The sequence below is a fragment of the Heliangelus exortis genome, chromosome 2 (assembly GCF_036169615.1).
Source record: "Heliangelus exortis chromosome 2, bHelExo1.hap1, whole genome shotgun sequence".
Taxonomy (NCBI): Eukaryota; Metazoa; Chordata; class Aves; order Apodiformes; family Trochilidae; genus Heliangelus; species Heliangelus exortis.
This window is the reverse complement of record NC_092423.1, coordinates 116597106-116624940: the sequence shown is the minus strand read 5'-3', so window position 1 is coordinate 116624940 and position 27835 is coordinate 116597106. Positions and strand designations below refer to the sequence as shown.

Genomic DNA, 27835 nt, shown 5'->3' with positions numbered 1-27835 from the left:
GCCACAGTGAGGCTGTGTCCCTAACACACCTGGGGGCAGGTGTGTTGATGTGTATCTAATGCCCACCTCCTCTCAGTAGAGTGAGTAACAGATGACAAATGAAGATTCTACCCCCACAGAATACTGTGCCCACTCACAAACATACACTTCCAGTATCTCCCTGGGGGGAGCAAAACTTGGCTTCTTTGTCACCCATCAGGTGTTCACTTCCACAGATCCTGACTTTGCTTCCAAAAGCTTCTGTGTCACCAAGCCCTGTATGTTATCACAAGGCACTTGCTTCATTTTTTTCTCTTTTATGAATAGGATGTATTTTATTTGAATCAATAAAACAGGTATCTACTACAGTACAAGAGATCTCCACAGTTCTTGGAATACAGAGAAATTGAGTATGCTTGTACATCTCTCCTCTCATAGATCCAAATTATAAATTAAATAAATAAGAAAACCATAAATACATCTTTCAAGATACATCAATTATTAGGTAGAAATATTAATAATATCTTCTCTTTTTCATCCTCATACTGCTTAAAGCTATTAATGAACACATTAAAACCTAAGTTACAGCTCTCAACAGACAGAACTCTTGTTGCCCTGGACAATGTGCAGGGTTCTCTAAGGGTCAAGGTCACTACAAGGACAGATTCCACAAACACTCACTATCCTAATTATCCTAAATGCAGTAAAAGGACTTTTCTCAGTGTCCGTCCATCTTTTATTTTTGCTTTGCTTAAGGAATGAGAACAAAAAAGGGAACTGATGGTTCCTATTCTGCTTACTCCTTGACTGTATGCATTGCTGTGCAGGAAAGTAGTTTACTAGGTTTACCTACACGTGTAAAAATAGCATGTGCTTGTGAGGCCAAGGCTTCTGGCAGGATTTCTATGGGCTGGGGAGGGGGGGCATGGTTGGTGATATTTGTAAAAGACATTTCAGGAAAAACTTGGCTGTGGCTCCAGCTTGGTTGAGTCATACAGGACCTGATGTTGGGAGGGTCAGGGTCTCTGGACTGTGAAGTGGGGGGAGTGTGCCAGGCCAGGGGGGCCCTGGTGCTGCTGAGGGGTGGCATCGGGAGGGCATCGGCACTGACCTGGCACAGGGTGCTCAGGGATGGCACCACCACCACCTCTCCTCCTTGCCTGCCAGCAGCAGCAGTCTTTCAGCACGTGGGTAACAAGGAGCTGTGTGCTCGTCCTTTCCCAGTGGAAAGAAAGAAAGAAAAGCAGCAGAGAAAATCATCCCTCTGTAAAGCTGCTGGCAGAGAAAGAGTTTTGCCTTGGTTAAGGAGGAGGAAGAGGCTTTGTGACTTCTGTCTGCAAGGCTGTCCCCTGTCAGTTTTTGAGAACCTCTGGAGGAGAAGCCTGTGAATAAAACAGTGATGGACAGCTGAACGTGAGGGCTTACAGAAATAGTTTTTGAAGGTGTAGTGCCTCTCTCCTCCTAGGCAGGCTCTGGACTGGGTCAGCTCTGTCTCTATGAAAAGCCATGGTACTTAAATAAGAGCTTCTGTCTCCAACCCACTGCCTTCTTTATCATGTCCAGCCCCATGTGGGCATCCCATGCCACCCTCCTTGGAGCCATCAGGAACATTTGCTCTTTAATGCCAGCTGGATACTGAGCAGCTTTCCCATCCTGCAGGCTTTGGTTGCTGAGGCTGTCAAGCTGCAAACCTGTGAACCAAAGTCAGCAGAGCTGTTGCTTGAGCAGCCTTTCCCTCCCTCCCAGGAGGCACCCTGAAACTTCTGAGCTGGGTGGCCCCTGGCTGAAGACAACTGCCTGAGCCTGCAGCTCCACAGACTGTAATCCAAGGCTCCTTCAGTACAGTGTGCTGCAAGACAAGTTCAGAATATAATTTTTTCTAAGTCCATAGGTTAGGGATGTGGTTTCATGGTGGAGCTGGCAGTACTAGGTTGGTTAATGGTTGGACTTGATGATCTTGAGGGTCTTTTCCAACCAAAATGATTCTGTGATTCTTTGTTGAAGTTGAGCTTAACACAAGCAGGGGATGAAGTCAGCAGGTACCCCAAGGCAGAAGTTGCCCAGGTGGCTGTGGTAGGAGAGGAAGGAACTGTGATTGCTGTTAACACTGCTGATGTGCTGCTCAACCTTTGGTGGGTTCATGGCTGTGGATCCTCCTCACCTCAGTACAGTGGCACTGTATGGTGGCAACTCAGTGTGTTTTACTATGCTGGCTGCAGGTAAGGTAGTTTCACATGGGAGCTTCTTTCCTCTGCTTCTGTCATCAAGTGCAACCTTTATTTTTCGTTTATGCTTTGGGGCACTGGCAGCTAGATTAGTGAAGATCATCATTACTATTACTATGATCATTACACACTTATATATCTGAAGTTCTGCATTTAGGCAAACTGAAGCCTTTTATGATAACCAAGGGAGCACTCATGTGAGGCAAGTATTATTCATGACTAATATTATCTGCGATACTGGTGAAATCTTTTTTGTAAAACTTCTTTTCTTTAAGAGGAGAAGCCAAGGGACTATGATCAGCACCTAAATTAAAAAAAAAAATTGAGAATTTTTTTCAGCAATTCTATTAAATCCATCAGTTCATAAACACAGGTGTCCTATATGCAAATATCTCATATTTAGTTCTCTAACTGCACCATTTACACATCTTCTTTCTTCCCGGTATTTTGTGCACGTAGTGAGCTACCCTGTACCACATAGGCAAAGGGTAAGTTGCTGACTATCAGTTCACACATAAGCGGGTTCTATGGAAAAAAGTGTCTCTTGAGGTTATCCAGTTGCTCCTAGTTTGGTCTGGCAGGAGACTTTGAAACACCAACCACTTGTCACACAGAAAGGTTTGGTAACTGTTTTCACAAACTTGCTCAGTTCTGACTCACCCATTCTTTAAAAAATATTTAATATTTGACTCCTATAATATTTAATATTTGAAGCATCAAAACTGAAGGAAAAAAAAAAGATATTTAACGTATGGCATTCAACCAAGCATATTGTAAGATGTGTTCTTGATCTCATGATATGAAAAGGGGAAGAGGACAAGCAGAGGAACACCATTGAGCAAAGCCCTGGGATTTAATGGCACTCTGTAATTGATTTGTTACCTTGCAGGGGTATGGAAACCTCTTGATAGGCTTTTCATCTTATGAGTGTGAGCTGATTCAGGCAGGACATGTAAAATGTTGAATGAGCCAGCAGTAAGTTCAGCATCATTGAGTTAAGACATAAATCTAGTGGGATTCTTGGGATTTTAGTGTATCACAACAACAACAACAAAAAAGGCCAGTGAGATGCATCGCATTCACCATTTTACCCTAGTTAGCCTTTCTTCCACCATTGGCATCAAGTAACAAAAAGGAGGCTGTTTTCCTGGATGAGCTGTGCTGTGTCTGTTCCTTCATCAATCCTAGAGCACTTGTCGGGGCTGAAGGACCTTCTGCCTTGGAAAAAAGCATGGCTGAGCCTCATCAGTCTGCCTCAAAGGCACTGTTTGTTGCCCCCAGGTACTCTGACTTCTTCTTGTGCTTCATCCACATCTTCCTCAGGAGGCTGGGTGTCCCACACAGGTTGCCTCCTGTCAGTGGTAGGGATGCTTCTGCTCCAGGTGGCAGGGCCAGGTCATACTCTGCTGTCTTCTTCCAGCGCTGCCTGTGGCCAGCAAAGACAGCACAGATGTGGGAAGCATTCACCCTTGTGGCCTCTCTGCCCTGATTATGATGACTGAAAACCCACTGAAAACCAAGCTGGCAATGGCAGCAGCCCAGACATCACCCAGATACATGTCTGGGTTAACTGTCTGCTGAGGAGTGTATTTAGACTATGGGCAAGCTGTTCCTTAAATACACCTAGAGACAATAAGGCTTTGTTTTTTTAAAAATATCAATTAAATTTTGTAAACTCTCATAAGGAGAGATTTTTTTTTTTTTTTTTAGGTGGAATAAATTTTTCTTAGGTGGAAAAAAAATCTTAAATTTTGAATTTAGACACTTTTCAGTGATAAAATAGCTGCACTGAGGCAGCTGTATGGCTATGGCTGATGATATACAATCATAGGACAGTTTGGCTTGGAAGGGACCCTAAAAATCATCTAGTTCCAGCCTTCGAGCCCCCCTGCCATGGGCAGGGACACCTCCCACCAGACCAGGTTGCTCAAAGCCCCATCCAACCCAATCAAAGGCCTTGAATCAGGGATGGGGCAGCCACAACTTCCCTGGGTAACCTGTGCCAGTGTCTCCTCACCCTCACACTAAAAAATTTCTTCCTAATATCCAATCTAAATCTACCTTCTTCCAGTTGGAAATGATTTCCCTTTGTCCTGTCACTACATCCCCTTGCAGTAACTCCCTCCCCAGCTTTCCTGTAGTCCCCTTCAGGTACTGGAAGGCCACTATAGGGTCTCCCTGGAGCCTTCTCTTCTCCAGGCTGAACAACCCCAGCTCCCTCAGCCTGTCTAAATAATCAGCACGTCCTTTAGCTGCTCTCTGGCATTGTTTACTGTAAATCACTGAGGTTTTACAGCTCTGATCCAGAGGACATCTGCAGCTGAGTGTGTCTTTGTCTACCTGGTGAGAGGGTGACCTGTGGTGGAGGTGCCCTGTCCCCTTCCCTGCGCAGCAGTGGCCCAGGGGCAGCCCCCAGGCTGGGCTGAGGGGTGGGAAGGGACTTACTCATCTGTAGGAGTGGTGCTGGGGTCTGTGACAGCCACTGCCTTCGTGGTGATATGGGCAACTGGTGATGGTGGGAGCTGTGGGAGGAAAAAGCACATCAGGAGGAAATGCTGCTGATGGGTGGAACCTCCAGCTTTGTCTGAGGACAGAGGCTGTTTTAGGAAAATGAATAAATACTGTAAATCTCTCCACAAGAGGAAGCATGTTGAGGACTTGACTGCCCAACTAACTCTTACCCACACAGATGCTTCCAGCTCACAAATGAGCTGTCTCACTGAGCTCGGCCCAGAGATTCTATGAGCAAGAATTACACCTCCTATGGAAGGAGGGAGGTCTGCAGACCTTTCTATTCCTTAATTTTTTTGCCTGGCTTCCTGAGGAGGCAAGGCTGTGTGCTGGCCCCTGGCTGCCCTTTGCAGGCCACCTCTGCTGTGGGCTGGGGAGCAGCAGTCCCAGAAACTGCTGCTTCTTGGGCTTTCAGAAAGGTTTTTCTCTGCTTTGTTGGGTGCCTCTTTGTGGCACAGGGGCCCCGGTTCTGCCACAGCCCCACAAGTGCCTAAGTATTGACATCCTCCTTGTTTTATTTGGTCATACATTGCCCACCAGAAATGAGTCACATTTTCTCATAACCAGGCCACTGAGGTTGGCATATCCTCCAAGATGGTAAGGTAAGGTGTGGGTTGCCCAGAAACAGAAAAAAAATGTCAAAAATATTGATCTGCTCTTGTCATTTCAGGCCATAAACATACTTGCTGATTTTACTGGCAATATTGAAGAATTATTCATATTATTGTCACTACTATAACTGATATTAAGCCATGTAGGACTTCTTTCCTAAGGGTTAATCTGAGACTAAATATTTTAAGGAATGCTCTGCAAGTATCTGAAGACCTAAAGATGTTTCAAATCACTTTTTCAGCATCCTTTGAAATTTAATTGCATTAATTACTGGTAGGAGCAATTAGTTTCATTATTCTGAATACTATAAGTTTTGACCATTCTTCAGTATTGTGCAGTCATTTTTCTCTAGCAGAATCCAGCTATGAGCTACTGAGTATACTGAAGCCATTCAAAAGAGCATTTAAAGCCATAAATTTCTATGGCATGATCTGCTGCTGGTCAGAAACTTTTCAAAGGACCATTTTCTGTTTGAAAACCTCTTTTTTTTAAATGTAGGGCCTTTGAAAAGGCTTTTTTTTTGTAAGAAAAAGAAGGGAGGGGAAATGTTTTAGTAAAGTAGCTTTTGACCAAAACATTCTATGTATCACAGAACATTTTTTTTGTTTTTATATGATGATTTTCCCATAAATTTTTTACTGACATTTTTGATTGATCTGACTGTTGTATCAGGTTGGCATTCTGGAGAATACGAATTACTTGATCCTTGCTCCACCTTACAAATTAATTTTTCCCTATCTGTGAAATTCCCTGAGAAACAAGAGGCTCACTCCTTCCAGGTCTTGTAGGTAGCTGAGCATCCAGAATGGGAACATTCCTGCTTCTTTCCAACACAATCCTTCCTGGTTCCTGGGGGGGCAGCCATCCTACCCCATTCTCTGCTCCCAGCTAAGGATCCTCAGGCATAAATCATGTCTCAAAACTGTTAAGGCAGGATATGCTGAAGGGTACTAAGTTTTAAGATGCATCAGACAGAGGTATTTGGCCTTTCTGTATTTACTTACCCAAGATTTTCCATTCAACATGTGACTACAGGACTTGGATGACTCTTGTTTAGCAATTCCCACTGCAAAGCATAAGGTACATGGCATTATTGGTCATCACTTCATTGGCACAACCTGTATTAAAAGCATCCTTCCATGCAGCTAAGTTAAGACACAAGCAGAGGCAGACTCAAGTTATGGTCCCACAAATTTTGATTGTAATCAAAAGTGCAGAAATTTCTTTATGATGATCATCTGCAGTGATGTCAAAAGAAATTATTTTGGAATTGCTTAAGTCACTATGGAATGTCACTCAACTTCTTGCTCCTAGACTTTTCAAATGAGATGATAACCATCCTTAGTAGACCAAACTAAAGGGGAACCCTTCCCCTCTGTGGACACTCACGTGTACATACATACAAAGAGTGGTCCCATCTACTGCTTCTCAGCAGAGCTTGGGTAATGCAGCTTCTGTGCATCTTGGAGTCCTCACTGCCAGGCTGCCAGGTCCTTCCTAGGAGGTCATTCTTCTTTCTGGAGTGCCCTGAGGGTTTTCTTGCCAGGGCAGTGATATGTGCTACATCCACTCCATCACAGGGAGGGATTTCAGCCTTTCTGTCTGCCCATGGCTGACTGGCACCTCTCTCTGCTGTCCTCAGACCTGAAGGTTACCTTTCATTTACAAGGGAGTGCTCAGCTGAAAATTTATGCACAGATAAATGCTCACTGACATTCCTGCTAATTCTGCTGAGGAAATAAATGAGAAGGATTCCAGATTTTTTTTTTCTTTCATGGAGCCAAATCCTCCCATTTGAATCTACCTCTCCCTCTCCTTCTCCCTCTCCCTCTTCCTCTCCCTCTCTCTTCCCCTCTCCCTCTTCCTCTTCCTCTCCCTCTCCTTCTCTCTTTCTCTTTCTTTTTCTCTTTCTCTTTCCCTTTCCCTTTCCCTTCCCGTTTCCCTTCTTTTCTTTCTTTTTATGGCCATTCCCAGTTGCCCGCTGTTTTTGTGCAAAAGGTATTTAGCTAAGCAGAGAGCAAGGATCTACAGCAGTACCAGGATTCACCAAGACAGAGGATACAATGTGATTCACAACTGCTGTGACCAAAGGCACATTAATAGTGACAGCAAATATCAGAAATATCCAAGGTGTTGCTTATAGTGCTGTCTCCAGCCTGACTTCACAGTAAAAACTGTCTTTTCCTTCTGGGGGCAATCTTTGACCATGGTAAAAAATCTCAATTAGCCTCCTTCTTCCCCTTCCCCACCTCCTGTCAGTAATTCCATTAGGTACTTAACTCCATCCCTCATGTCAAAGTTTAATTCAATTACTTCCTCTCATCTTGCATATTAGATACTAACAGTATTCAGCAAGTGGTTCCAGGCACCAGTGCTTCAGCTAATGTCAATATTTTTTCCTTGTTTGTTTTGTTTGCTTTTATATCATCTGATTCTTCCATTCAGCCTGTCTCTCTTATTATTAGATATAGAAAATGTTCTGGCAAACTTTTAGCAAAATATCTAAGCAAAAATAAGTCTTTACAGCTTCAGATTCATAAGTGCTCCTAAGACAGTGTTAGATGGATGCCATGTGAATTCCACTTCGAGCTGGCTCAAGCAACAAGAGTTGCTGCACATCTGTTATTCTGAACTGCCCCAAGTTTCCCAGCTGAGCACTTGTACAAAAAATCAGTAACAAATGGAGTAATTATTTCCTGAAGAATAAACACAATTAAAAAACAAATCTATCCACAACAAGGCTATCCTTCTACAAGGCCAAGTGCAAGGTCCTGCACACAGGTTGGGGCAATCTCAGGCACAACTACAGTTTGGGACGAGAATGGATTGAGACCTGAGAAGAAGGACTTGGGGGTGTTGGTTGATGAGAAGCTCAACATGAGCTGTCAGTATGTGCCAGCAGCCCAGAAATCCAACCCTATCCTGGGCTGCATCAAAAGAAGCATGGCCAGCAGTACTCTTAAGTACTCTTCTCTTATAAGACCCCACTGTGTCCAGTTCTGTAGTCCCCAGTACATAAAGGACATGGAGGTGCTGGAGGAAGTCTAGAGGAGGGTCACAAAGATGATTATAGGGCTGGCTCACTTCTCCTGTGAAGCCAGACTGAGAGAGCTGGGATTGTTCAGTCTGGAAATGAGAAGGTTCCAGGAGACCTTATAATGGCCTTCCAGGACCTGAAGGGGCCTACAGGAAAGCTGGGGAGGGACTTTTTACAAGGACATGTAGTGATAAGATGAGGGATAATGGTTTCAAGATGAAAGAGGGTAAAATTAGGTTAGAGATTAGGAAGACATTTTTTAGTGTGAGGGTGGTGAGACACTGGCACAGGTTTCTCAGGGAAGTTGTGGCTGCCCCCTCCTTGGAAGTGTTCAAGGCCAGGTTGGATGGGGCTTTGAGCAACCTGGTCTGGTGAGAGGTGTCCCTGCTCATGGCAGGGGGGTTGGAACTCCATGATTTTTAGGGTTCCAATTCAAAGCATTCTATGATTCTATCTATCCTGTGAAGCAAAACACAGCTCAGGAGTTCCTTGTGGCTTCCCACTACACTTACTTGCCTCAGAATCATAGAATCTGCTGAGCTGGAAGACCCATCAGGATCATCAAGTCCAACTCCTGTCCCTGTGTTGAGGGCCCCCAGGACCACACCATGTGCCAAATGTTTCTTGAACTCAGGCAGGCTTGGTGCTGTGACCACCTCCCTGGATAGCCTGTCCCACTGCTCAGCTTCCCTCTGGGTGAAAAACCTTTTCCTGATACCAAACTTAAACCTCCCTTGTTTCAGCTTCCTACCATTCCTGTCTTCAGTCACAGGAGTGCAGAACTTAGTGCCAGCCCCATCTCTTCCCCTGTGAGGAAGCCGTAGACTGCAAAGAGGTCACTCCTCAGCCTCCTTTTCTCCCAAAGCTGCAATGGACTGTCTTAATGCTTTTACTTTTGTGTGGGGTTCTCAACACTAGCAATAAATGTACTCATAATCTCATTTATGCTCTTGCTTACACTTTTTTCACTTTGGAAATTGAGCTGTTCACCACTCTATTACCCAGATTTCAAGTTGTGCTTTACCAAATCTGAAGCCTCCTTAATTTTCAACAATATTTATCTATGGAGCAAACATGGAAAACTCTGCAGACACAATTATTTCTGGAAAGAAAGTTGAGGGATGTGGTGAGGGAAAGATGAAATTTATGTGGCGGTTGCATTTGTACAAAGATTAATTAAAATAGATGATGTGCATTGATACCTATACCTCACTTCATATCACATTATACTGACTCTCCAGCTGTTGAAAAACAGCTGCAGAGACCTTTCTGGACTCCCTCCCAGCACCCTAATCTCTCTGTACGTATTATCAGTACAGTGAGTACTGAAACTCCACATTGCAGCACATTACAACAAAAAGCTGGTTTTATTTTCATACAAATACTTGCAAACACTTCTACTTGACTCTCCTTAAAAAGCTAAGTCTGTAAAGCCAGGGCCTCACGTGTTATGAAATATCAGAATCAAATCAGTTATTTCATCACCCCCAAGGATCTAGACATTGAGATTCAGTCTCTAATATGTCACCAGAAACCATTTTTCTTTCCTTTCTTCTTTTACCTGCTTTGCTCATAGAGACAGTGTTCACTCAGCAGTTGTTCATCCCTAGGTCTCATTTCTCTGTGCAGTCTGAGACTAAATTTCCCCAGCAGTGAATCCTCTGAGGACAGAACTATTAATATTTTCATGGGCAATTCCAAACTGCTGATCACTGTGGTTCCTGAGCACCTTCTATGCTGGGGGAGCAGGGATCTGCCAAACAGCCTGGCCATGCCACACAAGCTGAGGCAGCCCTGCAGTAGAATTCTTGTCCTGTCCAGATGCTCCTGGCAGGTTTAGTTGGCCCTGTTCTCTTTTCTCTCTCCTTCCACTCCCCAGTCAGTCCTTTTTGTCTCTTGTTTGTTCTCATTTAAACTTAGTCTCTCCCTCTTTCCCATTCAGCATCCCAGTTTCTTTGCCCGCTTGCTTCCCTTTCCCCTCCCTCCAAGAACTTCTTCCCCCTTTTCTGCTGCTCTTTCCAGGTTCCTACATCTTTTCTACTGTTCACACTTATCTGTCATGCTTTATTTCTTGTTGCCCCTAAGAGCAGAGACCAGCAGTCCCTCCTTTCTCCCCCACTGCCTCTCTGGCACCCACTACCCCACAGCCTCTCCCCCTTTTACTCCCTCTTCCAGCCCCTAAGGCCCAGCTCTTTGTTCAGCTATTTCTTGGCTTCAGTCCCAGTTTGAGATTTTTTTTTTTTTTGCTATGATCCCAAGCTCAGTTTCTTCCTTCCTAGTTTCCCAGGCTCTTGTCTGGTCTGTGTGCAAATGGGATGACTTGTGAGCAGTGCCACTGCAGCCTGGTGGTGTGAAGAACATGCACCTCTACGGAACTATCTGCTTCACAGATTTATCACCATTTACACAGCTCAATCTTAAATGTTTCTACCAAACACATGCCATATGGAATTTTTGCAAAGGCTTATGACTAGGCTGCTGCATCAGAGTATTTTTCAAGGGAGAGCAGAAGATGCGTTTTTGATTAAAAGGCCACCCTTTGCCAAACTGCATGGCCCTGCTCCAGCTTCAGCCTTCCAAACATAACACACCAGCACGGCATGACCAGTCTATTTATGTTTACTCATTTCCTTGGTTATGCACTGGCAAATTGCATGTTTCCTTCATGGTTTCTCACAGATACGGCGAACAAATTTGAGTTGGAAAAATGAAATCAGGACTGTGGCTGACATCCAGGATCTAAAATTTCATGCCCAATAATGAAGTTCTGGCAAATTCAAAGCACCTAAGCAGGGCTCTTATATAATAAGATGACGCAGGAAAACTCAGTAATGTGCAATCTATCATCTCTAAAACTTTGTCAGCCTTTGGAAAGGGAGCATTTATGACTCTGAATAAAACAAGTTAATGACTGAAAAAGCGAGAGCTCTGCAATGTCACAGTCATTTTCTCATTAATTCCACTGGACATTTTAAGCATGGAAATATCTGTCAGGAAAGCAGCAAAGTGCCTGCTTCTTTGCAAACGAAAACACTCCAATATCTGAAAGCATTATGGAGCAATACAGGAATAAAGACACTTTTATGGACTTACTGTGCTGTGCAGTGCCCTTGGTGGGGCAGGGTCCCTGCTGCTGGTGGCCCAGGCCTGGCACTTTGTCTTCACTGTACAACACCCGGAGGAGATCACCCTGGTGGGGCTGCAGCTTCTCTGTCCTATGGGGTCGATGATCTGATGCAACTATCACCTATAGGGAAGAGGCAAAACCATCCTGTTATACCCAACCTGGGAGATGAGGTGGTTTGGCAAGGTCACAGAGGAGGGGCACGGTGCTTGCTCTTCCCACTGCTTTACTGTCATCCAGAGGGGATTTCACTGGGTGGGGACTGTAAGATTGGAGGGGTTTGTTTTTTTTGGGTCCTCCCTCTGTGCATGAGGTGTATAAAATAAGGGAAAATCAAGTGTGGTCTGTCTGGGACCCAGCTACTTAGTTGAATGTTTTGTGTTCTCCTCAGGAGACTGAAATGTGGCCCTTTTCAAATAGGGTATGCCTTTGAGACAGCTCAAATTTCAATTACTTATTGCATCCTATCTTGGGAAATCAGTTAAACTTATGCAGTTGAATTACAAATGCTATTTCTTCATGGCTTCTCCTGCCATTTGGACTTCTTCCCATTTTATACCTGGTCAATGACCGCAGAGGATAAAAAGCTACAAGACATTAATTTTCACAGACATCAGCTTGCACAAACAAAACCCACTGAGGGCTTCCTCTCTGAGCAGTAGGCCCACTGTATCTTGAACAGAGTCCTTGAAAACAAGAATGAACAAAATCAAGATCTTTTCTACATTGATCATGACTCAGCCACGGCACTCACTGTGCTGCCACAGGCACCTGGGGAGGCCGGAGATAACGGGAGTTTAGAAAACCAGGGATAGGTTCCAAGCAGGTGGATCCATCAGGACTGCTTTCCAGGATGGCCCAGAAATTATTTTCTCAAGATTAAAGTTCCGAGAGTTGGAAAAGATGTTTCATGTTTTGTATTTTTTTTTCTATTCTTCCCTGAACACTTGTACTTGCACAAAGACATAAAAGAACATCCAAGTTCTTGCCATACAAGAACATACAACAGGGCAAAGATGCAACCAGCAAGGAAACAAGACACATGGCACCTGTTTCCACTGTTTCCTCTTATACTTATGTTGATCTTATGTTGAAAAACCAGGTGAAAAGCAGTTACTTGCATCAAACTGATGACTGACAGTTGTCATCTATGTGTTTTATAAATAAATATGGTTATGTTGTCTGAAGACTGAGACCAGTCACAGACCAGACCACTACTGGTGTAGTAAAAGCCTTACTTCCTTCCACCTGTGGTGTTGCCTTTTAACATACACTCAAGATAAAATCAAGACTGCATTTGAGCATGTCCCCTTATGCAAAACTGTCCATTTTCTTTAAGTAAGTTTTAATTCAATTCACCATTAATCTGCAATATTTTGTGTATGTGAATTTTTACCCAGATATAAAAACACCTGCAAGCCAATTCTTTCCAAAACAGTAAAAAAGAAAAAAACCCAACTGAATGCTTTTTACTTTTTTGGCTCAGGAGTCTGGAGAAGGCCACATGAGTGAGAGCCTACTTACCAGCAGTACGAGGAGCAGAAACTGCCCAAGAGCAGGCACAAATACTGCTGGAAAGGGCTGGTGAGGCAACCAAAGCCTAATCCAAGACCTAAGAGGGGTTTTCTTTTAGTTCTGTGGACCTTGGCACAGAACCTAACGCAGTCCTTGCTCAGTAAGCTACTTAAGGATGTGCCCAGTGTTAAGTCAAAGGGACTTCTGGTGTCCTTGAAGAAAAAGCATGTGCTAAGGGAGGCTGGGGCTGGGGCACAGCTCTACGGGACCACAAATCTGGTGCTGCCAGAGCTGAGCCTCAGCATCACTCTGATAATTCAGAAACCAGGGTGATGCTGGTGGTGAGAGCAAGTGCTGCTGTTGCTGCTGAAGCAGTTGACATTGGCTCTCTGGGGCAGTTTCAACACCTTCCCATCCTTCTGCAACAGGTTCCTGTGTCCACACATGCTCTGACCACCCAAGCTGCTTGCCAGAGACATCACCATTCATCCCCACAGTGACACTGGTGGAGACACCTGCTCTTCACAACAAATCGATGGGGCTGTGGCTGGCAGGGGTCTCTCAGGACAGCCCTTGGAGTCTGCCCCACGTGAACCAAACTCTTCTGGCTTTCAAGAAATACTGCAAAGCTCACCTTTCCCACCAGCTCTGGAAATACACACAGAGCTTTTGCTCACACTCAGTTCTCTTTGGCGTATGACAGAAAATGTCTGCACCCTGCTGCCACTGAGATACCAGAGGTCACTTCTTTTGCATGGTTATGAAAAGAACATATTTGGTAAGTAGCATGCTGACTGCAGTTGTCTCTAATCCTGAAAGTGGCTTATTTGATCAGTGTAAACCACCACTGATTTAAAATTTAACAATCTGCCATGTGTTTCAAAGGATGAAATACAGTTAGGGGAAAGGGAGAAGGGTCTTTAACTCCATTAATGGCAAGATTTAGGCACGTTGCCTGTGTTTTCAAGATTCTTTATTACTTGTCATATCAGTAATGCCAAAACACCCTCAAGCAGAAGAATCTGGAGAAATAATTTGCAATGTCATCTTCCATGACAGCCAGAGACAAAAGTGCAATCTGTGCGGCACATCTGCACTTAACATCTTTGTTTGTAGTGTTTGGCTGTAGTACACTTCTGGAGTTTCTTTTCTCCTAATTCAAGATTTCACCATGACTTTGGCTACCTCACCCACTGCTGTAATATGTAAAGACTTATCTAGGTCAGGAAACTAAACCTGCTGTAGTGCAGTTTTGATCTAAACTGGAGCTGACATTTCTCTAGGGTACCTAGGGTAAGGCAGAAGGATCAGATGGAAGTCACTTTTCTTTTCTAGATGTACCAGGGAATTTAAATCTGTCTGAATGGCAGAGTCAGCCAAACTATGCTGAATTAGTTAACTGCTCTCTAAATAACTACTGTTTTTAGAATCAGAAAGTCCCTTGACCAGCTCAGTCTGTTTGCAGGATGCCAACTCTGAATTCAGAGCTCAGCAAAGTCTCTTTTTTTTGTTGTTGTGGATTTTACCATCTGGCATACCCACTGTTGGAACCAGCCGTGTTAAGGGGGGAACATGGAGGACACAGGAAGGTTGCAAACAGTGCAGAGGATGTTCCAACAACCCAGCCACTGATCCTCGACTCAGAGTCCCATTGCCAAACCAACAAGCAATCAGAAAAGGTGACAATTAAACATCTGCCTTTCAGTAAAACTTTTAAGCTTAGAAGCTGTACAATGAAGTGCTTGTTAGTGGAAGAAATGCCAGATTTGTACAGTTAAGCTCTTTTTGATGGCCTGATGCTGATCTAATTTTTAATGTGGCAGTACTGGCATATACAGAGGGATCTGCCATTTTTCTGCAAAGTAGCCAAATACTGGTGTTCAGCCTGCTTTTGGAGTTCTAACCAGAGGACTTTGGGGTTGGGAGAGGAAGAGGAGGGAAGGATCTACTATCCCTGGAAATGACTCTTAGTAGAGCAACAGGAACTGCAAAAAAAGAATGTTTGGAGAACACTCAGTTGAAAAAAAGAAGGTGTTGCCCCCATTCTCTCAACCTCCTGCTGCATCATGCATCTGGGGGTGGCTTCCTGAATGTCATGGAAGTTACCCCCCTCCCCTGGGCCAGTCATTTGAATGTTAAATCACTTAATGCTACGTTGCTTGTGTGTTTCTGCCATGAAAGAAAGGCTGGCAGATGTCCAGGTCGCTTGCTATTTTTGCCCTTGCTGAGGATTAAAGTTGTGCATCCACTGCAATCACCAGAGCAGAAGATTTCATTTAGCTGAGGCATTTCTGCAGCACTGACTGCAGGTGCGGAGGTAAAAGGGAAAAAGAAATAATCATTCTGCTACTTCTGTGGGGGTCTAGAAATTGGCAATCACAACTTCCTCACAGGCACGTAGGTTCCAGTATGCTCTGTTTATTTGAATGCTTGCACATGAGCCATGAGCAGCTGCATCACATTGAAGAAGAGGAATGCACAGGTCTTAAGAATTGGCTGTGCCCATTGCTTTGGGTTGAGATCCTTGCTTGTTTTCTTGGCTGGAGCTGCAGAGCATTCCTCAGGCTCGGTGCTCCCCCTGCTAATGAGATGCTGCCTGCATCATGACTAAGGGCCAATCAAAAGACATCTTTAACTGGGGTCAGGAAAGCCCCAAAGGAAAAAAAAAAACCACAACACACCAACAAATACAACTATAAAAACACAGCAACAAACCAGAAGCTTCCTTAGCCTGTTTCCCTAGACTTTTGTGAGTGTAGTGCTGCTTCAATAGCTGATCCAATCCAGATGAAATATTAGAGGCTCCCACTCTGCAGAAACAACAGCTATCTGCTGAGATTCAGAACATCATAATAGATATGCAGTTGCCCTGGATTTCAATGAAAGGTAGCTGAAAAATTTCCAGCTGCATCATTTTATGAGAAAATTTGGTTAGAAGAAATTTTTCACTTTTGTTGGGAAAGTATCTATTCTGTCAAGAAATGGAAACTTTACTTGAGCATTCTGTTTTGTTATGTCATTATAGTTCATTTTTGGCTTGGGGTATTTTTATATGATGTGACAGACAAACTATGCCACAGGCAAAACAAATTAAAAAGGGGCACCTCAAAATGGCTTGTTTTGATTAATACTCTGTCATGCTGGATTTCATCCTCATTTGGAAGGCAGGAGTAATTCTCAAATCTCATCCTGAGTGAAGGGATGAAAATAAGATATTTCACAATTTGAGAGAATACACAGATGCATAGTTTTTACTCACACACCACAGGCACATTATTGACCCTTCCTGTGGGCCACTTCAGGCATCCAGAGAAGTATCAGGATCCTGTTTGGCTGTAGTACAATTTTGGAGTTTCTTGTCTGCTAATTAAAGATTTTGCCATAACTTTGGCTTTAAAAAACTTAAATAACCAAGAGAGGGAATGGGAGTGAATGTTGTGAGGTTTTTTTCCAGTGCATGTGTAACTGTGGTAAAAGGGGGGACCTACAGTGCTGTGGGGTGTTTAGGGAATGAGGAATATGAAGAAGAGGTTACTTAAAAGTGAGGATGGGGCTGGGAAATGGGGTGGCATGGGAAAAGGAAAGGTCATCAAGCAAAATATTTGAACAAAGTCAGCACTAGAGAAGAGACAGGTCTGTAGTAAGAAGAAATGCTTTGGCAGAAGAGTGTCAAAACTTATAAAAAAAGTGATTTGATATGCACAAGAGAAAGAGGCCATCATTCCTGCAAACCAGAACTGCAATAAAGGGATCATGGAAGGGGTTGTGGATGGGTCAAGTGGATTTAAGGAGGGAAAACTTGCCCTGAAAACAAAAAAACTTTCACCCAAACCAATTCATTAAAGTGTCCAAACTAGGAGAACATTTTCCCAGAGTACAAAAAATGTTCAGCTCTTTTACTGTTGCTGTTATTAATCTTTATCTAGTCATAATAATCAGGGAAAAAATATTTTCAGACCTGTAGATGAATACTGTAAGGAATAAGAGTCACTCATAGGGGAAAATTGGGAGGGAGTAGAAAAAAGCTGGAATTGCTGGTGAGCTGGTTGTGCTGGGTGCTGGGGTCTGGCATGGCTGGGAGGAGAGGAGAGGAGAGGAGAGGAGAGGAGAGGAGAGGAGAGGAGAGGAGAGGAGAGGAGAGGAGAGGAGAGGAGAGGAGAGGAGAGGAGAGGAGAGGAGAGGAGAGGAGAGGAGAGGAGAGGAGAGGAGAGGAGAGGAGAGGAGAGGAGAGGAGAGGAGAGGAGAGGAGAGGAGAGGAGAGGAGAGGAGAGGAGAGGAGAGGAGAGGGTTATGCCCATGCCCTGCTAAAAGCCAGCACCTTTCTCCTGGGCTGCAGGTTGACTCCGTTGGGCTCCTTTGCATGAAGGCTGTGAAAATGGCTCATGTGCCAGCAGCAGCTGCTGGAGAGGAAAAGGAGAACCCTGGAAGTGCACAGCTTGTCTTTAGGATTGAAAAGATCAAACCACTTATTGAGAGAGAGCTCACTGGTGAGTTTTTCTCTGCTTATGTAAAGGACAAGCAGAATAGAAAATGGAGTCAGGGATGCTTCCATTTGGGAGCTTGGCTTATTGAATTTGGGTGGGTTACCTCTCTGGCAGGGGGTGGGGGAAGTTCCAGCTGTGCCCTCTGTGCTGGTGTATGGGAGAGAATCGAGGATGGGCAAAAGCTGCTGAGATCAAAGGAGAAGCACCCTCCTGTGATTCTCTCAGAGCCACCCTTTTGAGTCAATGTTACAATCCATTGCTTGGTGGTTTTATCCCAAATTCTCGGGGGAATGTGACACTGGCTCCTTGACTAATGCATGTATGCATTAATATGATTTGTTTTTCATTCATGCCTGTCTCTCTGGAACTATTATTAGGACTTTATGGATAAAAATTAAGTTTGTGCCTCCCTCAGATGACCCGTGTTGATAAGCTGTTATGTTCATTTTGACTGACTCTGCACAAGACAGGCTGTATTTTTTTAGGCTTTAAAGCACTTCTGTAAATACTGAGCTTTACAAAAACTCCTCCCCCTTTTTCTTTTTTCCCCCAACCCCACTCCCTGCATCAGACACAGGTGCACTTCTTTTCCCTGAAATATCTTCTTCCCATTTATTCACGGCACTTAAAAAATTTAGCCAAAGAGAATTTAAGAGAGAGAGAGAAAAAAAAAAGAAAGACAGGGAAAAGGAGATTTTTCTTACAGTTCTTGCCAGGATGTGCTGTGTACTTTTGGCTCGTCTTCGGGCAGGACTACATGCTGCAAAAAGAACAGGAACACAGTCAGGGTGCAGTGGTGACAGACAAGCCCAAGCAACATTTGCAGTAGCATTGCCTGATGGAAGACACTTTTAGAATGACTCTTTTAGGACACTAATAGGACACACAGGAGGCAGGACATGAGGGCCTCAGCTGCAGCCTTTCAATGTCACTTCATATACCATGTCTCAGCTATGCAATACAGACACACATGGGGGCAGGACAGACTTCCCCAGGTTCCAGCACCTCTCCCACAGGATTCCAGGAGGAACCAGCCTTCTTTCCCCTAAGTTTTGGTCTGGCCTCTCAACTGCCAATGTTTCAGAAGGAAATTAGATTCTCTTTTAATCCAGTCAGCTTCTAATGTGACTGCCGGATACATTAACTTTAGAAAGGTTTAACATTTTATCTAGACACTTTTTTCCCCAGTGAGCTCTGACTGCTTTGTGACACCATTTCAGTTTTACAGCATGATGTCAAAAGCACATTTGCCCTAAGCTTAGTCTTTTCTGTTTCAATCCTAAAAAAAAAGCATTTTACTTCAAGTCTGTTACTCAGTTGTATTTCTTAAACCCATAAAGACATCAAAATTACAGGCGAAACAGCACCACTAGCTGCTGGACACACAAGGTGCCAGAACCATAATCAAGCTTTTGACTGGACTGAAGGAATCTTTTTTGTTTGTTTGTTTGGGTTGTTTTTTGGGTTTTTTTGGTTTGATTTGGTTTGGTTTTTTGTTTTGCCTTTTGTTTGTTTTTTTTTTTTTTTTGACAAAGTGAAGATTATTTAAACACTAGTTGTTTCAGTTTGACTTGAAACTGGCCTGGAAGATTCTGTGACACTTCATCTCATCATATCCCTACGCTTTGCTTTTTAAAATTCATAGGATAATAGAATGGCTTGGGTTGGAAGGGACCTGGATGATCTTGTAGTTCCAACACCCCCTATTATGGGCAAGGGACACCTCTCACCAGACCAGGTTGCTCAAAGCCCCAACCAGCCTGGCCTTGAACACTTCCAGGGATGGGGCATCCATAACACCTCTGGGCAATCTGTGCCAGTGCCTCACCACCCTCACAGTGTAGGTTTTCCTCCCAATATCTAATCTAAATTTCTCCTCTTCAGCCTTAAGCCATTACCCCTTGTCCTCTTGCTTACATCCCCTTGTAAGAAGTCCCTTCCCAGCTTTACTTGTAGGCCCCTTCAGTTACTGGAAGGCTGCTATAAGCTCTCCCTGGAGTCTTCTCTTCTCCAGGCTGAACAACCCCAACTCTCTAAGCCTGTTGAGAGAATTATTGCCCTCCCCTGTGTTCAGTATCCAAGAGTCATGACTACAGGGTTTAGCAGTCAGTGACAGAAACAGCTCTGCAAAACCCTGCCAAATTTGGAGAAGCAACTCCGACTCCAAAGGCTGATCCTCAGGGCAAGGCATGTGAACAGGGATTTCCTATTCAGGCTCCATGAATAATCCAAAGACTTTGATAGAGCCAGGAAGGTTTCTTATGGGATGACAGGTGACTCTTACCTACTCACTCATGCACTTACAGGTGATCTTTTTTTTTTTTTCTTTTTTGCATACATTCGACTTGAGGAGTTGCAGTGTTTATTGCTGCTATGTATTATGTTTGCAAAGAATTTTGGAGCTGTGGAAGCAGCTGGAGATCACCCAAAGCTGCTTGTTGCTGCAGCCAAACTTCTCTGATGGAATCAGTAACAAGTGACCAGGCTTTCCAGGGCTCCAATACGAGCAGAGCTGGCAGTAGGAACAAAGTCACTCTTCCTAGACAGCTCCTCTTTGTCTAAAAGCCACCCCTTGATGCCACAGTGAGGATGTAAGTGCTGAGCATTAGGACCCCACTGGGTAAACACGAAATGGTGACCTGTGCTTTGCCCACAGTGAAACAGGGCAGTAAGATGGGAAGTGACAAATCTGAACTCATCACAAGCAAGTTATCTGTGTGTATAGAGCTTGAGACTGTGCAAAGCTGTCAGTTCAATTATGGGCTGTTTCGCGTGGTGCAATGTCCTCAGGGATCCTTACTGCCTTCTCCTGCAGGACATGTTTTATATTTTAAACTATGGTGAGTGTAGGACAAATACCAGACAAACATAATGAAGGTGTTTTGTTTTTTTTTCTAGGAATATGTTGCAACTTGTTTTTGAAGCTGCTGCAATAACCTCTGCTTCTGGAATGTCGTCGTGTGAGGACTAAACTAATTTCTCACAAGCAACACATTCAAGTGCAGAAAAGTTTAGTGATGCAAGAAACCATCTTCCTTGCTCTCTGGTATTTTATATATTTTACTGGGAAGCGTGAGGAGCACAGTTTATATGGATTTCTACCAGAAACAGGCACTGCTGTGCTGTTACTGGTACTCAGGCTGATGCACAAGCAGCAACACATAAACATGCCTAATGGTAATAAATTTACATATTTTCAAAGTGCATATGATCCACAGTCCAGCTCACTGCCTGTCGCCTGCCAGACTGAGTGGCAAATGGCTTACAGGGGGCTGAAGAAAGGCAAAGCATGAAAAGAAAGTCGCAGCACCAGCAAACATGCAATCAGTTCAACAGCCATTGAAAGAGGAGTGAATCAGAGGTAGCCAGAAGTGACCCACTGGCAGAGGAACACAAAGGCAGCAATGCAAACAGTGGGGCTGCAGGGGCTCTCCCTGCAAACAGGAGTTTTCTGCAGGGAGTGGGCAGGCGAGTAGAAGTATTAATTATTGCAGATCATGTTTCTGGATTTGCTTGCAAAAGTGTGCTTGTAGGTACAGCCCAGCTTTTGGGCAACAAAAACAACTACAGCGATGGTTCACTTTGTCATTTCCTCTCATTTTCTGCAATTAAGCAGCTGAGAGCTCATGCTCGCAGCTTGCAAGAAAAGATCTGATCTACCCCCATGATTTGTTTTCCCTGCTTTTACCTGCTTTCTTTTTCTCCTTGCTGAAATATGCAGCCATTGAGTTTAAACTAATTTGTTCAATCAGATGCAGACTGGGCTTTGTCCGGTTCTTACTCTTCATTACAAGCAATTAATGTTAATCATGCATTCATTTCCAGGGCATGGCTTTGGAAACGTTCCACTTACTGAGCCAGCAGACTTAAATTCAACATTCATGCGGTTCACCCAGTTCATCCGAGCTGCTAACTGCTCGCAGAACTTGATTTTCTTTTCTGCTAGACAGAATAGCCACACACTTTGCAAGCTGTCACTTTAGCAATTACCTCATAGGTAAATCAGCACCGAGCCCCCCATCTCCCCATTTCGCCGGCGCAAAGATTTTACACAGCCACAATCTCGGGGCACCTGCAGGGATTTTTAGCTCCAGAAGCAAGCAGCAAGCACGGGGACTGCAAGCAGGGCACGGCAGAGCCGAGCAGATGAGCTGCTCCTCACTTCGGGGATTTCCCCCACCTTAAACGCCGCATCCCCCTGAAAGGCAAAACCCCGCAGCGGCTGCGGGAGGTTTCGGGTACTCACATTTGGATGAAATCACAGTGGTGAAAACTTCCAGGTTTTCGTCGCTGCAGCTGTAAATCTGGTGCATTTTCCACCTCTGCCTCCTGACTGCCTTTCAGCTTCATGCAACTGCTCTGAACTTCTGGTAAATAGGTTTCACTAATCCAATCTGGCTCTGTGATCATTGTCCAGATCTACAAAGGACAGACTGATGCTGTGATCTCATCTCATTCCATATTCTTCATTGCAACATTTTCTGCTCCCATCTGCCTTTCTATGAATACTATTAATGCAAAGATTTAATTTAGCTGTTACTTAAGCCTCTGCTCAGATAGAAGCATTTTATTTTAAGTCTCCTTTTACCAGTTTGGAGAATCCTCTACAAGAAATGGTTAATAATTAATGTCGGTTCTGTGAATAAAGTGTATGGGCAAATAAACATTTACAGAAGCACTGCAAGCATTTTTAAGATAACCTGGCTTAATTCTTTGAGTACATTAACATACTTCTCGTGAAAAATTTACTCCTCCCATACAATGAGGAGCTGATTCTAGGTATATTAAGAAAAGCATTTTGTGCTTTCCCTCTTAACTTCTTAAAGTAGTACTTGTATCAGGGTCACCTCACAGTGAAATTTCAAATGCTAATGACTAAAGACAGACACACGTAGGTTACGTACGTTATATACATACGTAGGTTATATACCCCTACCCTTCAGGAGTTGCAGAAGGAAGGCAGATGACCCTATACGACTTGATGGTTCTGGGGCCTAATTCCTTATTTCTCCACCTCAGTAAAGGGTCTTCATGCCAAAGCTTTTCGTTCCTTAATGCTCCCACCAGAAATTGTTCCTTTCCACACCTACACAAATCAGCCCCCTCAACTTGTGGTGACTCACTGCTGCCACGGACTCCTAGGCTTGAAAATTTTGGCTTGCAGGATCTAGTAACTGATGTAGATTAAACACTTCAATTGTAAAGTAAGTGTAAGCACAAATAATTACATTAAGTTGCATCAGTCTAATGAATAGCTTTGATTACTCGCACGTGTGTTGTAATTAACACAAAAACTAATGCTGCCTTCTTCTATAGACGTCTGCCATCAACAGCCCACCAGCAAACAGTGGCTGTCATTGTCACCTTCATGTAATGTTTCTCCTTTGAAATAACAAATATTGTTTAAAACCACCTTTCCAAGCCTAGCAGGAGTTTGGTGGATGGGTGTTCAAGAAAGAACCGAATGAGGAGAAGCTGGTATCACTTCTCACTTCCCAGGTCAGCCTCCTGCTGTCCAAGGGCAGCAAAGCCATCACGGACTTGAGGGCATTGTCCCAAGCAGAGGGTGTCGTGTTCAAAAAGGGCGTCCGGCCGGCGAGATAATCAAGCCAAAGTTCAATTAGTTTTTGATTTATTGCGCCACATGTTCTGCTTGTATGACTGATGTCATTAACATCAGGCTCGGCTGGCGTGTTCATCTGTCCCTGCCTGGCTCCCTCTGAAGGCCCATGCACCCAACAGATGGGGAGCTGCACGGGTGCCAATGCAATTGTTTATCCCCCCATTGTCCCCGTGTCAAGCAATCAACCCAAATCCATTACCCACCGAGAAAAAGATCAGCGCAGCGGCCATTCAGGGGTGAATGGAGCAGAGGCGGTTATGCAGGGAGGCTGTAAAGCTTTCAGAAGGATAAAGAGGAAAATAATGAAGAGCAACACTGAATAGTTGGCCAAAAAAAAAAAAAACCAACAAAAAAACACCCAACCCAAACCTATAACCAATCTAACCCACCCTTTATTTCACCTTTGGATATTCAGAGCTCTCTAAGACACACTTTTAGATCTGTGTCATTGTTTTCTTCATTACAGGTATGACAGAGATATTTTCAAATCATTGCTGGGTTTTAATTTTAGAACAAATATTTGGTGTTTCCTCACACTGAGGGGTGGTGGGGATGTGGAAACTGAAGTGAGACTCAAGGAGACTGCTACTCACTGTATTATAGGTTAAGTTTTGAGCACGTAGGATTTGACCACCTCTCATCATACGGGACATGATGCTCTGGAGATGAGTCACTGTGCAGAGAGCTGACAGAAAGCTCTCATATTACTTCCACAGAAAAATAGGGCTTGGAACAGCCAACATAATCTTTCTCATCTGAGAATGAATCTTCCTTTGGTCATGAAAGGAAGTATGCTGCTTCATTCTGCCCACATCCTACAGGGTAGTAAAGCACTACGAGTGCCCAGGATTTTGCAGGAAACCTTAATGTGGGTATAAAAGAAAGACTGCCTGTCCTGGACTACTTTTTTTCCAGTTGTCCATGAGTTATTTTGGATGAATGGTTTATCTAACTGAAAAAAATGGGTATAATAATACTTGCCAAGGAAGGGTACTATAAAGTAAAAATGCATGCAATCTGCTAGAGAACATCAGGAAGTACTTTTAGACTTAAGGAAGATACCTTCCACTACGTTGAACCTAGGAACTGCTTGCAGAGCCCCATCAGATGACTTCACATAGTTACTCCCTCTAGCTCCCTCCTGACCTAGCAGGAGTTCAGTATGTGGTGGGAACAGGAAATCAAGCCTTTATAGATTTTTTTTTATTTATATAGATTTTTTTTTTATTCCCCAAATTGCACAAACTATCTAGAAAATAGGATCAGTTAATAATTTAATTCACATGGTGCCACTACAGCCATGAGAAGACCCCAAAAGGGTTTTGCACTGGGGTATATCTTTGACTGAATGCTCCCAAACCCTCCTGTGCAACTCAAATGCCTCACTGTGACCTGTGATTTAGCATTTTACCAAATACTTGAACTCCGAATGCTGTGAGTAAGTGGTCAAACACTTACTGGTACAAAAACCTGATGAACAAAGGTGAGTGGGGACAACTGAGGAGGAGGAGAGAGCTCAGGGCACAAGAACAGACATATGGCATCTGACAAAGCATTCATTTAACCTGATCTGCAGGTCTGGTACTGGGAAGGTATTTGATTTTTTTAGAATGTGGGCAGAAAGGAGAGAAAGGTGGAGAAAGGAAAGTGCTGCATGCTAAGGCTGAGTTAAAAACAACTGGTGAAAACAGCAGAAGGCTCCAAGAACCTTGTCAACATGACAGAAAAATTCCATAAACTGGAGAAATGTCCCCCTGGGGAGGTGGTGAGGGTGCTTTTCTCATGGAGCCTGTTCAACCACATTTAGAAGAAAGAAGTGTAGATGCTTTTCCTTTTAACCAAATATGCCAGACTTGATCAACTTAAAAGGTATTAACTGGAAAAGGAAAAAAAAAAGGTTACAAAAACTGTATTTAAAACTTTGAGTGATTTCAGATAAGTGTCAGAAATCTCTGGACCTTATTTATCCTGGCCTTTGTAAACAAATGAATGCCTTTTCAGAGCAGCATTTTCTTCCAGTGCACTTGGTGGCAAGCATCCCAGCACTCTCAACAAATGCAAGGGATATTGCCAAGGGATTCCCTGGCCTGCAGAGGACAGAGCTCTTCCCAAAGCAGGTCTCTGGCTTCTCCCTGGATCTTGTACCCTGTTGTGTAAGAGGCAAACCTAATCCGTACTGAGCCACTTGAGCCTATTTCTTACCATTAGCTGGGCAATATGATAAGGATAGAGCCCGGGTATTTTTGGAATAGGATTGTAAACCAGAGGTATGCACAGATAGCCACTTAAAAATAAGATAGAATCAAGCTGCACATGCATGCACATGCACTTGGAAACATTTCTGTGTGATGCAATGCAATCAGCATTGTCTGTGGAAGGAAAATCCTTTTGTTTCATTTTAGGGCCACAGGACTGACCGAATGAAAAGAATGACCGAAACCAACAAAAAAAAGGCAAAATGCAAAGTAAGCTTCTCTACATAGTCTGCTGTTTTTCTCGAATTGAAAGGAACAAACAGAGAGACAGAGCTGCTGTCATCAACTTCATACTTACAGCAGTCTGCAGAACTAGTTCAAAATCAAAGTAGCACTGCATGGCTGAAAGATCTGTGAATAAGGGAAGAATTTTCAAAAGTAACATTTTAATTTCCATCTGGCTGGAAGATGCTGTAATAGATTTTACCCCAGTGGGAATAAGACTGAGACATGTAAAAAACATCTGAACTTTAAATTCACTACAGGGGACCAGGACAGAGGGATGCAAGTGTTGTGCTGTTTGAAAGGGCTACTGCATGGAATTCTCTGCTAGGAGAAGGAAAGGAATACCAGCCAGACCAGGAAGCCAGGCTGAAAACCATCCCCCCAGTAGCTACAGAAAGATACTGCATGATCCTGAAGAAAAAAATTAAAATCCACACACACAAAAAAAACAACCCAACCCAGAAGCCTGGCTGGCTCCTCTTAAGAAAGTTACAAATAGATAATTGGAGACGCACAAATTTGCCCTAAGCCTGTAAAACACACTTGAGTAAGTCCATACAATGATTAGCAAGAATGACAATGCCCAGCACTGCAATGTTCAGGTCCTGCAGAGCCTGTGCCAGCAGCAGGGATTGCACAGAGCCAGCAGCAAAGCCAGGGCCAAGCCAAGCACGTGGAGGCTTAACAAGCTTTCATACACTGGTCATGTACTGGTAATCCACAGAAAGCATTAAAAATGTCAACAAACGACCGATGCGTCCAAACTGGACTGTAACAACAACCACTTATTAAGATACTGGACTTCATTACATTTTTCCTTGATTAATTAATTTTTCAAGCTAATTGATCATCGAGATGATTACTCTCCTGATAAATCAAAATTATTTTGCTGATGGGACTTTTCCCTCCAATTTTTTCCCTTTAAAACATTTTAAGATTATTTTGACTGTTGGCTCCTGATGTGTGAAGAGAATATTTTTTGGATAAACAAACACATTAATTAAAGCTTGTCCTGTGGTTACTGAACGTGGGCAGTGGTAGCTCTCTTGCTGCAACTGAACATTATTTTTACACCATACGGAGGGAGGAAAATCCACTGCTTGGGTAACCAAGCACAAACTACTTAGGATTCCTCCCATGGATAAGTCCAAAGAATGAGGCAACCTCGACTGTCACCTTACTTGCCTCCAGTGTGTCCTCATGTAGGTATCAAGCTCCTCTTGCCAACTGCACCACACGTGGTCTGTAGGATGAAAGCCTTTGGAGGGTATCATGTGGCATTGCCTCCTCTGCCTGAAGTTCTGTGTGAAAATGAGACTGTATTTAAAACAGAGACGATCATTACTGGCACTCAGAGACCCCTGGAGTAGGAACTCATAAAAATAGGAAGAGGAAGCAGGAGAAGCTGCACACAAGGCACAGAAATGGGATCAAATTTTATGATCCCATGATTTTTTTTATGATTTTTTACTTGTACAGATTATAAGATACAATACTTGTGTGAAGCAGCAAGATAGCATGGGAGATAGCACCACAGCAGAGGAAGTTTTAGGATGGAGTGGGAGCACCAGTATGGAATTGCTGGGTCTTGGAAATGTGATACTTTTGAGGTAGATTTTGTGGGGAAAATACATTTAATGTCTGTACAGTATATAGCTTACAAGCTATAGGTTTGGATGGAGAAACTGTGGAACTCCTGCAGATTCCAATTACCCTAAAAAGGGCTTTTGAGAGTTGAGGTGGGTTATCAGGTCTCCTTGCTGGTTTGGTCTTTGGCTTCTCTGCTAAGACTGCCAGCAGGAGCGTCAAATATCTTCTGCTCCTTATAAGTACCTGACTTGTTTCTAGGAATCTGATTAAAGTAGATCATGATTAATGCTGCAAATACATACGAGAGGATTTTCAAGCTCATAAGCTACACAGAGGTCACTCCTTTTTGAGTCACACAGCCTCTGAGATGTTTTGATTTTTTCCAGGACTGATGATCTTTACTGATCTTTCTCCTCTGTCCTGGTAGCATTTACACTTAAATGCTTGCCTTTATTAATCTAGTTCCAGCTGTAATTTCTTCTGTTGCTTTGTCTGCTACATGGCAGATACTGTACAGAGGAAAGTCTGGTGGAGCAAAAACCAAAGGGAAAGAAGAAAGAATTTTTGGGGGCTTTGCAATAGACATGATGCATTCTCCTTAACAACTACACAGTTTTGAATTCTACCCCCTCTGGATTTTTACACTGTTTTGCAA

General features: G+C 43.6%; 1 protein-coding gene across 2 annotated transcripts; it reads right to left on the bottom strand.

The window, feature by feature from the left end:
- Positions 1 to 284: 284 nt before the first annotated feature.
- VXN (vexin) lies at positions 285 to 22956 on the bottom strand. Of its 2 annotated transcripts, none has more exons than XM_071737664.1 (7): positions 22901 to 22956; positions 21734 to 21906; positions 18192 to 18247; positions 11458 to 11611; positions 6332 to 6393; positions 4650 to 4726; positions 285 to 3630 (listed from the first exon to the last, which is right to left on the bottom strand). In XM_071737664.1, exons 2-7 carry the CDS (start codon positions 21798 to 21800, stop codon positions 3450 to 3452), a joined length of 597 nt encoding a protein of 198 aa, XP_071593765.1. In that variant the 5' UTR covers positions 21801 to 21906; positions 22901 to 22956; the 3' UTR covers positions 285 to 3449. The 2 variants fall into 2 exon arrangements, with proteins under 2 accessions (XP_071593765.1, XP_071593764.1); XM_071737663.1 differs by lacking the exon at positions 22901 to 22956 and adding an exon at positions 22424 to 22558.
- Positions 22957 to 27835: the final 4879 nt, after the last annotated feature.